The 13265-nt window shown below is 28.3% G+C and overlaps 1 protein-coding gene across 1 annotated transcript in view; it reads right to left on the bottom strand.

Annotated features, from left to right (window-relative positions):
- Positions 1-7434, bottom strand: part of LOC113369924 (P protein-like) — a 64698-nt gene extending 57264 nt beyond the window's left edge. The window contains exon 1 of the mRNA XM_026610546.1: positions 7340-7434. Coding sequence (XP_026466331.1) covers positions 7340-7392 — 53 coding nt within the window. The 5' untranslated portion in view covers positions 7393-7434. The remainder of the gene's footprint in view (positions 1-7339) is intronic.
- Between the last annotated feature and the right edge of the window lie 5831 nt (positions 7435-13265).

Here is a 13265-nt window from a genome sequence, read left to right as displayed (position 1 = left end):
ATTTGTCTTACCCAAAGTATTAACAATATCGCGACTGCCAATCTTGATTCTTCAGATACTGAAAGAATGACTGCTTCAGTTGTGTTTTCCTATCCAATCAATTAGACCGAGTTTTGAAAGCGCCTAAGATAAGACAAATAAATTTTTATTTTAAATTTCTATACTATTGGGCATTATTTACATCATATTTTCAACTTACCTCCATAGAACAAATAATGCAGCAAAGAAAAGTAACGTTGTCCATTTCACTCTTGCCAACACTGACTCCATATCTTCCCTATAGGATCGCAAAATTATTTGTAAAATTTCATATTGAAAGAACAAAAACCTGCAAATTATAAATATAATTCAAAATATTAACCTATCTGCCAAAATTAGCAAAAGTAGTGCTCCTAATAGGCTGTCCAGCCCAAAGACAATCTTTGCAGTTCTGGTACCGAATGCAAGAAGAAGAAACTGATGACGAACACAAGAGTTATGCCTGACTTGACGAGCAATACTTTGTTACGAATTGGATACTGAAAAAAATATAAACATTATGTAATACTAATAGAAAATGAGTTGCAGATATGTCAATTAAAATTTACTACCTTCTGCTGCAATTCTTCCAGGTTAGCTTGTAGCTTTCAAATGGTACACTTCCACTAAGCAATTTTTTCTTTAATTGGGCTAATAATCTTTGTACTTTTTTTGTTAAAGTTTCTCTGACCAAATCTTCGTCTTTTGAGTAACTGGATAGTGAAGCTGCTGCTCTCTGCCAGACTGCAATCTCATGTCTCAACTCTAAAAAGAAAAAAAATATAATATAATTCTTGAGACATTAAAACTTGTATTAAGTAAGTAACTTATCAAAATACATACCTTGAACATCGTGAGGTTCAGAAAATCTCAAATTGTTGATGTTTCTAAATTTCAATCTTAACTGGAAATACTTTGAACCATAACTAGTAACACTCCGATTGCCATGTGCATGGTGAAAGTAGTAAAGTTAACGCCCTAAAAAAAAACAAATGAAATATTATATCTATATACATCAAAGCTAAATCTATCAGCTTTGATTTATATTGATGATTGTCTCATTAAGAGAAATAATAAAACTTACGTTCTGTGAAATGTGACTGTTAGAAGCGATAATAACATTTGGAGGATCGCCAACTGGTGTCAAAGCTCCGCCAATATTTGAGTAAATTATCATGGACATCAAGATGGGTACCGGATTTAGTTCCATGACTTCACATAACCTGTGGTGATAAATATATTTTTAAATTCGTCACATTCATACATATATATCACAAAACAAACATCTAATACACATATTAGCATTTATGAAACATTGTAATTTTTTATTGATTTAAACAATGTGATAAATTGTAACTAAGTGTTATTCTCGTATCATTACGACAACTGGAATCTAGAATATCTGCACATGAAATATTTAATTAATCCTTATTCACCTTATTGTAACTGGTGTCATAAGCAGGACGGTTGTGACATTATCCAAGAAAGAACTCATTATCGCCGTGAAGAGACATAAACATTAATCAATGGCCATATTCTTCCAGATGTGATCTGCAAATTTATTATTTTATCAACCATAATTCTTTTCAAATTATCAGAACAATATCGATCGAATATTTTACCTTGTATGCGTAAACTGCCAAAAAGTCAAAAATACCGGTTTCTGAGAAGATTGCGACCAAAACCATCATTGAGAAAAGCAAAAGAAGGGTTCTACACATCAATCCAAGAAATCAACTCTCCGACATTGTTGGCCTTTCATTCAATGCTGCTAAAATAGCAACGCTCATTGTTGATGCCAAAATGCAGCAAATGTACGATGAACAATCTGAGAATAATAGAAAATTTAGAATTAGCATAAATAAATAATACATTATTATCCACTTGATAGAAAAAAGTAGCGATTCAATGTAGATAAGTGTAGAGTTCAACATAGTTCTATATTGAATAAAAAGAATATCTTTCCAACTAGTATTTATTTAAATAATTTATAAATGATTGGTAAGGTTGTTGTTGTTAGTTTGGTTTTAATTGGTTGTCGATTTACCAAACATTTCACTGCGTTCAAAGAAATTTTAAATAATGCAATCGAGGAGCCTTTTTATGAATTGCGATAATGGTTCGATTCAATGTTTTTTTTTAATTATTGATGAATAGCAAACAAAATGATTTAATTTTATAAGCTGTCATGATTAAATTTAAATAAAGCTACTATTTTAAGAGAAAAAAAAAACTTTAGTGAGTGATTTTCTAATTAAAGCTAAAGCACGTCGTCAATAAACCAGCATTTATTTAGCTACGATTAAACTAAATTAATTGAGATTCAACTAGATACAGAAAAATAATCAAAATGATTATTTTAGCTATTTGTTTTATAACTAAATAAATCATTTCAAATTATGTTTATGGAAGTTAAACGAGGGATATCCAAATCATTAAAGTTTATGATAAATGAAATCATCAACAGTTAAAAAATACGTGACAACCATGTTTAGGCATTTTACTAATAAATCTATTTTATTGCAATTTCAGCCAGACAGAATTACATATAAAGTAATGTATAAGAGGTCATATGTGGGTTTTATAACATCGTAAAATTGCTACAGTAATAATTGCAATACTAATTGAAAAGACGCAAAAGAATTATGATCAGCATAACAAGATAAGCTTTACAAAAAAACTAACTATTTTCAAATTCATCAAAATCGAAGTGTTACTTATCCAATAAATATAGTATAGAAGTTCTCCTGAATATGAACATGAAACTATACATTTACGTGTGGATAAAATTTGTTAGTCAGGCGAGTTATAGATTTTAAAAGCAGAAACTAATTTTTGATGGAATTATTAATTATAAAATTTGAATTATTTGATCAATATCATGTAGATATTTAAATTATTAACCCTTTCGCCGTGAGAGGGTTTTCCGCAAGAGTGATGCTGCTTTACGAGCCAGTAAATCGCCCAAGTAAATATTGTCTCACACAAAATATTCTCAGATTTTCCATTCATTAACGATAGAAATGTATTTAAAATTTATATGATTTATTTACGCTTAAAAAAACTTAAAACCACAATAACAAATAATATATTTCAATTATTCAAATGAGAATGAGTTACCCAAATTTGTGATACTAGATGAAGTCTATAGGCGACATTCATACACACGGAAGCATGTCGTCTATGGACGACGCTAGCAGCGAAAGGGTTGATATTATTTTATTTAATTTTTTAATTAATTAATTTCTGAATAAAAAATTTAAAAATCACCAAATTTGTCCGTAATAAGTTTATATGAAGACCAACTTTCCGAAGGAGAAAATGTTTTCATAAAAAAAACGATTTGTAAATTTTTTGTTTTTTCGACATTTCAAGCCATTCTGAATCGCAAGAGATGAAATTTGAATGAAGTATGTGTATGTGTATGTGAGCTGATTTTTGCCATTTTGTTGGTGCGTTTTCTCAAAAAAGGCTGACCTGAGTACAAAAATTTAAAAGCCATTCGCTGTAACTGGATAAGGACTAGCTTTTGTCAGTTTTGCGCTACAAACAGTCAAGCCGTTTCATTGTTAATAGCAGAAAAGTGAAACAAAATTTCATCTAAGTATTCATCCGCAATTCTGAATCGATTTTAAAAATTCAAAAACTAAAAAGTATTGGTTGGTAATCGAACTGATTAGTTTTTGGTAAAGATCCGCTGGCACGTGTTCTTGTAATTAATTGTTGAGTTTTTTTTGACGATTTTTATTAATTTTTTTTTTGACGATGGATATCATGAATCTAAAGAACATTCTAAAATGACCCTGCGACTAGCCGTTTACTTTAAAAAAATCATCGAAGTTTGAAAAATTAGTATTATTAGCGTAAAGTTAATGCACTAAAACAGTTCCTCAAAAATGGGTTGAATTATATAAATTAGTTAAAATTTGGAATGACAAGCTACAATTTTGGATATGAAGTACACTAGTCTGTGCACTATATTTAGTATAATTACAAATAATTTAAATGTGTTGGAAAAATACAAATTTAAAATGGCAAAATGGTTTACAAAGCGAAAGCAAAAACTATTTTCGAAATAAATTGGTGAAAATTTTATCTCATATCTCAATATCCAAAATCCTAATTTCGGTGAATTAAGTCAATTATTAGACATTTCGGGAAGTTCATGCAACTTGCTTTAAGGCACAATGCCACTTTCAAATTAACAACAAAATATTACCTCAAACACAATCAAAATATATAGCCCCAAAAGAACAACAGCGGCGTAAATAACTCCATCATCCATGTCGATGGGGCTGACATCGTATCCGATGCTGAGAGGAAAATTGGCCTCGGCATTGGTGCGCATTCGAACACGGGCGACGCTGTCTGGGATCTTCCTGGACGGGTAACTTCCCAAAGTGAAGACGCGCCTTCTGGTAAGTTCTGGCACAATATCGAACAGATCTTCGGAGACTATTGGCAGGCGCCAGAAAGACGCATCGGAAATGTTCTACAAACAAACAATTTACATGTAATCAACTGATGCATAAATATTAAATTATAAATAGAAATGCTAGTTTAATGTATAGCTTATTAGCCTAAACTAGTTATGTTAATAAGAAAGTTAAACTAATATTTGAATGTTAATGAAACGATGTTCTATAAATGACGTTATTACGTCAAGTAATTTTCCGGGGTTTAATTAAATATTTGCACTTGCTGACTTCCAGCAAACTATACATTGTAATGTATGTTGCTTGTCATCAATCAATATTTGCAAAATATAATATTGATAATTATAAAAATAATATTTATACATAAATTCGGTTTGTTCTATTTATATTTTCCAAGCACTTCCCATGTATACGTGGAAGAACAACTCAAATAACGACATTTTCCAGATCAATTCGACATTTTTTCAGATAAATTATATGTTAGTCATATTTGGGTGAAGCTATAGCGTTCTATATTAGGCATAGGCAATTTTGTAGTATCAGAAATAATATTTCAATATATTTCAGCCATTAATGTGCTGCATAAAATTGCTTTTCCAAAATTTTGGCCAAAACAAATTTTTATTGAATACATTGAGTTTTTTGATACAATTTTAACTAAATTATCTAATTAAGTTATAATGAGGCATGTATATTTTTTTTCTGAAATAATCATTAATATTCAATAAAACGATCGTTAATATTCAATAAAAGTATTCAATAAAAAATTTGTTTTGGCCAAAATTTTGGAAAAACAATTTTATGCGGCACATATATGGCTGACATATATTAAAATATTATTTCTGATACTACAAAATTGCCTATGCCTAATGTAGCACTCCATAGCCTCAGGCATGTGACTGACATGGCGATTAACGTGTTAATGCCAATGATAAAAAATATTTTCTCGTAATCTTAATCTCGTAAAGATAATTAAACTGGGAATTTAAATGTACTTAATAGTAAGGTGACCATACGTCCCGGATTTCCACCTTGAGATATTTAGTAGTTAAATAGTAAAATTTGTCTCGGATTTAAATCTTTTGTCCCGCATTTTTGAAAATTGTAGGTAAATGAACAAAAATTGTGAAAACAAACAAGTGCTAATTTTTTCAAATTAACCATGAAGAAAATTGAATATAATTTTATACAAAGCTCATAAGCAAAAAAATGTATAGATAGAAAAATATAAAATAAGAAAATGATAAAAAAGTATTACATTTAATAGAATAATAAAGTTCTTACTAAAAGTCTGCAATTCTGATTTTAAAAAAATTGATTCATGTAAAAATTTATTTTTTTAAAATGGATTCAGTATTTTAAAGCTCACTACACCTCCCCCCCTCCCTCCGTCCTGAATTAGCATAACTAAAAATTACCGTCCCGATTTTGACTTCAAAAAAATATGTCATCTTATTAATAGTGTCGTGCAGTTAAAAACATAAAATATTGTTCAGAAGTTTAACCAAATTAATAACAGTTTACATCATGTTAAATAACATGATTCTTTTAAATATTGACTATAGAATGATTCTTAATATTATATGAAGTTGAAGGTATTATATTATATTTTAACATATATTACTGTATGTATAGAACTTCGTGCTTTTTCAAGTGAGATGCTTTGCAGGATCCACACTTTGAGAAACCTCCAAAATTTCCAACCATAGTTCAATATAATTAATCGACAAATTTCCATAATGCTCAGGTAAAAATGCTCCTGATAGTTCTATTTGTAATCTGGCACCATTCAATCTCTCTGGCAAAATGAAACCTGTAACAAAAGATTTGAAGAATTAAATAATGTAAAATTAAATAATATTGTTTGCACAAGGTTGCAACCGATCAATACTCACTGCGAACTTTTCCTACTGGAATTGATATTTGCTTAAGAGTTTCAACTCTTTCATTTTTCGTCATCAGTATTGCGGTGAACAATAACCAACATCCCAGTAATAGGCCTATTTTTAAAGATTTTATCCAAGGTTTCAGCTAAAGAAATAAAATAATATTAAAAATCTGAAATTTTTATCTCAAATATTTAAGCAAAACTTTTTAAGGGCTTGAAAAACTATGGTGGAGTAACCTGCTTCAAATTATAAATTTGAATTTTTTTTTTATTTCATCAATCAATCATCAATTGAAATTCAATATCATTAAATCATCAATTGAAATTAATATCTTACCTTTCTGTGACCAGTAACTTCATCTGTGTCTTGATCCAAATCTCCTTCAACAGTAGAAGCATCTCTATTTGCGGGTGCAGAAAATTGTGCTTTTTGCCTAAATATTTGAAAATATGTTAGTCACAGCATAAACTTTAAAATTTAATTTCAAGTAATACTTATGTTTTTAGAAATTGTGCTCTTTACTCAAAATAATAGGTAATTTTGAGTGTATTTAAATATCAGGCAAAACAACATTAATGATTTTCTTAAAGGAAGTCACTTGTATATCTGGTTGCATTAATACTGCTATAACAATGGATCATGTATAATCTAATGACAACATTCATTTGACTACTTGTGCATACTAATGTCGTCCATGGACGACATCCGCTTGGCATGATGTGTGTACAGATGTCGTCTATAGACGACATTTAGCGTTTTGGACATTGCTTCAAAATTATCATTATGCATTAAACTATTGGAAATGTTTAACTTTTGTTGTAGTTTTTAGTTTATCAAAGGCGCAATTTTTAATTTATCAAGAAAAATCTTAAAATATATTATTGTGTCTATCCGTTCTGTAGTGCTACTGAAACACTCTCGTAGCGAAGGAGTTAAATAATAAATATTTTCATTATCAATACTATATTTAATATAAATAAAAATCATTATCATTACCCATTATTTGGCCTAGACGCAACAGTTGCTACATTTATGGAAAGGTAATCCATCTTCCTACCAGAATTTTCATTTTCCAACCTATCTTCCTCTTCTTCGTTTGGTTATTATCATCATTGGGAAGCGGATCAATTTCATCGCAAACATCTATAATTAAAATCAAATTACACAATGCAATTACATCATATAAAATGGTATTTTATTATTTTGTTATTTCCTCGATTGTTGATATGCTCAAAATAACGATCATTTTATAGTCTATTGATTAGATAATATTCAAATAAAGCCGCTGAGCATTGAAAATGCATTAATTAAATATAATGCCGCTCAAATTTCTTGTAATGGTGCAGAACAATAGTTAATACAAGTGCGTAGTGGAGTCTGGTTTGCTTTATTTATTATCTTAAACTAATTAAAAAATGAATGGACACTTAGATTCATACTTGTTTTGAAATGACCTTCAATTTTATAGTCCTGCTTCAAAAAAGCAACAAAGGGATTATAATAATATTTATCGCCAATACTATCGATAATTTTCAGAATGTTATTACCGTATACTGATATTTTTACGGTGTTTACATGTAGTATCTTCTTAGAAATGTTGAATTATATAAATAGAAAATTTTACTATTTTATTATAATGATAAATAATAACAATCTTGATAATTAGAACAAAACTATATCGAAATTTATTATTCGAATATCTTGACAACTAAAAATTATATTTATATTATATTTGGTGAGTATTGTTTTCCCTTTTACCGTATCAAAATTTATACCAAAAATCTTAAAAATAATATAAAAATAAATTGGTGTGCACGGAGCAATATATTATAACAAAGTTTATTGCGCCTGGATTCTGTGAATGGTCAGATTATTATTTTTAGGGCTTATTTATAATCCTAAATTTTACTAGCCTTTTTAAAACAGATGTAAAAAATATTCAGTATTAAAAAAAACCCGTTCAATAATAAAACTATCCAAATAGACAATTCAACAAATTTGCTTTTTTTTTTCTCTTTATAGCAATATAACTATATTGACAAATTATTGCTTCGATGACTGGTTCAGCAAATAAAAATATTACTTAGTTTATTGCACCTATTTTTCAGGAATACATAAAATTCACTTTAGAATAATAAGTGAAAAAATAATTTTTTAAAATAAAATCCAGAAATCGTTATAAATTTATTGTCCAAAGAAAAAAGAATATTCTGTTTTTTGACATACATGAATACTTTAAAAAATGAGGTGAGATTTTTTAAAGTGTTCATGTATGTCAACAAACAGAATATTCTTTTTTTCTTTGGACAATAAATTTATAACGATTTCTGGATTTTATTTTAAAAAATTATTTTTCACTTATTATTCTAAAGTGAATTTTATGTATTTCCTGAAAATAGGTGCATAAACTAAGTAATATTTTTATTTGCTGAACCAGTCATCGAAGCAATAATTTGTCAATATAGTTATATTGCTATAAAGCAGAAAAAAGCAATATTTGTTGAATTGTCTATTCGGATAGTTTTAATTATTCAAACTCAAAGTAATGTAGAGTTATGTAAATTTACATTTTTGCAAAAATTTTATTTATTTGTTAACTTCCCGTAGAGTAAGTTATTGTAATCGTGTAAAAATCGAAATTGAAAATTTGTACATTTCTTCGCGTTTTGAAGGTTTCTGAACATTTTGGCGTTTGTATATATGGATACAATTTTCCGTCCACGTTTTCGGGCGCAAGAACCGACCGATTTGAATCGTTAAAAAAAGATTCGATTCCTATTGATAGGGAGATGTGCTGATTAGATTTTGGCAAAAGTAGATCCAGCCGTTTTCGAAATACCGAGCTAAATGTGCAAAAAATGGCAGTTTTTGAGAGAGATAAGCATCCGATTTGAAAGATTTGAAGGACTTTCTGGTGTGTTGATGAAACGATTGTTTTTGGAAAAAGGAAGAAAATATTTTTTGAATATCGAAAATAATTCGAATTTTCAAATTTTTAATTGGTACGGGAAGTTCCAGCAATTTGGCCTCAAGGCATGATGCCATACACCACTAATTTTAATTTTTTTTTAATGGTGAAGATAAATCAAATTTGATCTTGATGTGGGCAATTATGTCATATGTATGTGAATTTAAATATATTTCATATTTATATATTTTGTTCCGATTACAATTTCTTAATACATCTGTGAATAATCAAATGGAATTGAATTTGGAATAATCAAAATTAATAATTTCAAAAAATATTTCAAAAGTTGCACCGAAAATAAGAAAAATAATCCGAGTCGACGCCATAATTCTATGACTCGTTTTTCTTAACCAAATTCTGTAGTAAGTGTTCACACATCAAGTTCTTGCATTCGTGTAAATATTTAATTTTCAATATTAATTTTTGAATATCAATTGAATGATTTAAAGATAGTTACATACCTCCAAGTCCCAGTCTCTCATGCTCCTGTCGAAAACTGGCTAAACTCGGATCTTGCCTGATTTTCTCCGGCAGAGTTCTCCAGATTTCCAAGGCACCAGCAGTCACCTCACTAACAGGAACAGGACGATAATTAGAATTGAATTATTTAATTTTTTGGTCTTAGGACTTTTTTGAAAATTAGAATTAGTTTTAGTTTTAAGGGGTATCACTTTTAAAATTCCCGTTCATTTTGGAGACGAGATATGGGGTAGAGTAAAAATCTTTTTAAATTTGATAAATTTCAAATAACACTTAAATCATGATATTAACAATTGCACATAATTTCATGTATCATCACAATGTTTTTCAATTTAATAAAAAAATAATTTAAAATAATTGAAGCTTTAGATAACCGATCTTTATAATTTATGATATTACACATTCAGTATTTTATGTTCACTCTACGTGTGTCACCACTTATAACAGTCTAATATTAACACAACAAAATTAACAAACGGCCCAGGATTTTAAAAATTAGCACGTATTGAGTAATTTCTGATCATACACAATATTATACTCCTATTGTCTTCTATAGATAATAGGAGCCAAAGTTCCTCCGAGACTTGAACTCTAATATTTGTTTTGAGGATTTTTAATGTTTTTTAAAGTATGTATGTATCATTCTTATCAAAAGTAGCCGATTTAAGTGATTGAAAACTAGGCCAGGAAATACTCTATTTTTTCATAGCTCTGATTACAAAATAATTCTCATTATGAACTCAAAACCGAATATTTAAAAAAAATAACTGTTGATAAAGCTCTTTCAGATTAAATTTATTTTTTTTTGACCTAACACTTTATTAATTAAAATTAATCCACCCGAGTACCTATTCGTTCAAAACCAATATCGAACTAAGCCTACAAATACAGTAGCTGTTTCACCGATGTTTAGAAAAACTTCAAACAAAAATGTGATAAGGAAAATCAATATTTATTTATATATTGTGTTAGGTACATAAATTACGATATATGAAATTCATGGAATGAGTAGCTCAATATAATGTGATCAGAGGTCGTATAACACCTAGTAAATTGTCATTGTTAGAAGATTGCAGTAGAAATCGAACTTTTCTACAACTTTTCTAAAAAAAAATAAAAGACTGGATTATCATGGACCATTGGAAGATGGTCTTGTTTACTAGCAAAAGATGTGCGAAGTTGTAAGAACAAATACAATGTTTTCGACTTATCCATATTTAGCTAAAAATATGTCTAGATATCATTGTCCCAAACGACTTGTGTAGATTTGCATAATAAATTATGTTATAAACTAATTTGCATTTTTAAAGATATACAACCAATTTAAATTAGACTTAATAGCAATTCCTGTCTGAACAAATAACATATTTTCATTAGTTTAAATAATAATAAAAAAATTGAAACTTTTCACCTGAGGATATACCAAACAATGTAACACTTCAGAAGTAAGAAAGTGCAACTCAAGAAATAAGTAGAATTTTGGGACTAACTCAAAATATATCCTAATATACTTTTCAGTATAGATAGATTTTTTATTATTTAAAATTATATTAATTTCAAATCTCGTTAAAAAAATTAAGCTATGGTGAAGCTAAATATGTAAAAGTGTTATAAAATATTTTATTAATATTCACATTCGGTTTTATTCATGAGGATAACTGTATATGTTTAATCACATTAATATTGATACATTTAAGAACAAATGTGAAATTCATAAACAAAAGTTGTATTGATGTCACCGTTAATTTGTATATGCAATACAATATATTTGCTTCACTCATTTGGGAGAATAATTTTTAAATAAACATACATTCTGTTATCTTAATGAATCAGTCAAATAATATACAACAAGTGTAGTATAACTTCCGCATTTCGAATAAAAAATCAGAATTTAATAAAAAATTATAATTTTCTGTACCAATAAAAATTTATAATTTAAGATCAAAGTGCCCAACATTTCTTCAAACGACAATGATTTTAAATAGAGAAACAGAAATAATTTAACAAATCAAAGCAGTTTATCATAACTGTAAAGATTATTTTCGAATTATAAACAATGGCTATTTAAAAATTATTAAAATAATTTATAGAATATGGTTGAGCAGGTATAAGAAAACAATTTTGTCCTAGAGCTCTGCAAGCAAAATTTGCTGCAATTTTTTTGTGTCTTCTTAATAATATTATTGCGAAAATTAATTTTAATTAAATTAACGTTTATCGTTAACAGCATGATAAAAAATTATATATTCTATGGCCGGTCTGAAAAATATAGGTATCATAGAAATTTTTTTGTTCTGTAAAAAACACTAATGTTTGTAATATGAACAAAAACAAGTATCCCTAAATATTCCTTATATATTTGTTTCGTAGTCTGCAATTATTGTTTCTAATTAATGTATAAATAAAATTTTGAATTTTACCTATTTTTTTCAACAAATATTATTAAATTCCCTTTTTTTTATATATCTCTACGTTTCAGGAGTTTCTGAACATTTTGGCATACCTTAGAAAAAATGGATGTATGTGTGTGTGCGGATACAAATTTTCATCGACGATTTTGCGAACACAGATCAACCGATTTGAATAATTCAAAAAGCATTCGATTCCTGCTGATAAGTAGACGTGCTGATTAGTTTTTTGCAAAAGCAGGTCTAGCCGTTTCGGAGATACGGGGCATTATGTTGCAAAAATGGTTTTCAGTTTTGAGGTAACGGTGAGTACAATTTAATATATTTAAAAAAACATTTTACTTGTATTGACGGAATGAACAACTAGTAAAATTTTTGTGAAGGCAGCCTGCCGTCTCCGGAGATCCAATAAAAAAAGTTAAAGAATCTGCTATTTTGTGGTCAAAAATGATTATAGACATATGTATATCGTATTATCAGATATTTCATAAAGATTATATATAAGTACACAAATTTTGTGTATATATGTATGGGTTTCATACCCATGTTTACACGTTTGACTACTACGCGGCGCTTATGCGCTTTTATATTTTGATTCAAAATCAGCTATGCAGCGCGATTGCTTAAAAAATGTTCAGAATTTTCAAAAAAATCAAATATAAATCAAATCATTTTTTTCAAAATTGACATTTTTTCAAAAATTTCAAAATTTCTCAAAAACCCAATTTTATAAAAGTTTTGCAAAGTTTTTTTTAATAATTTAGTTTTTGGTACGGGAAGTTCTAGCAATTTGCCTTAAGGGTTTTTATTTGCCTTACGATGCCAAACAACACTAGTTTTTATAATTTTTTTGTTTTTAATAAAAAGATGCTGTGTATGGGTGATCATCAAATTATAACAGGGTAATATTTTCAAGGCCTATTGTTTTGTCATATTATAGATTCCAGAAAAATATATCAGTATTAAATATGATACATGAGTTTTCAGTTATAAGAAGAGTTTGCAACAAACCATGTAATTCTTTCACTTCAATGAGTAATACTGTATAGAACCTAATAGTTCAAGT

The sequence above is a fragment of the Ctenocephalides felis genome, unplaced genomic scaffold (assembly GCF_003426905.1).
Source record: "Ctenocephalides felis isolate EL2017-DRISC unplaced genomic scaffold, ASM342690v1 CF-g0.4_SCAFFOLD_01492, whole genome shotgun sequence".
NCBI classification, from domain to species: Eukaryota; Metazoa; Arthropoda; class Insecta; order Siphonaptera; family Pulicidae; genus Ctenocephalides; species Ctenocephalides felis.
Note: the sequence above shows the minus strand (reverse complement) of the source record. Positions and strands in the feature narration are given on the sequence as shown.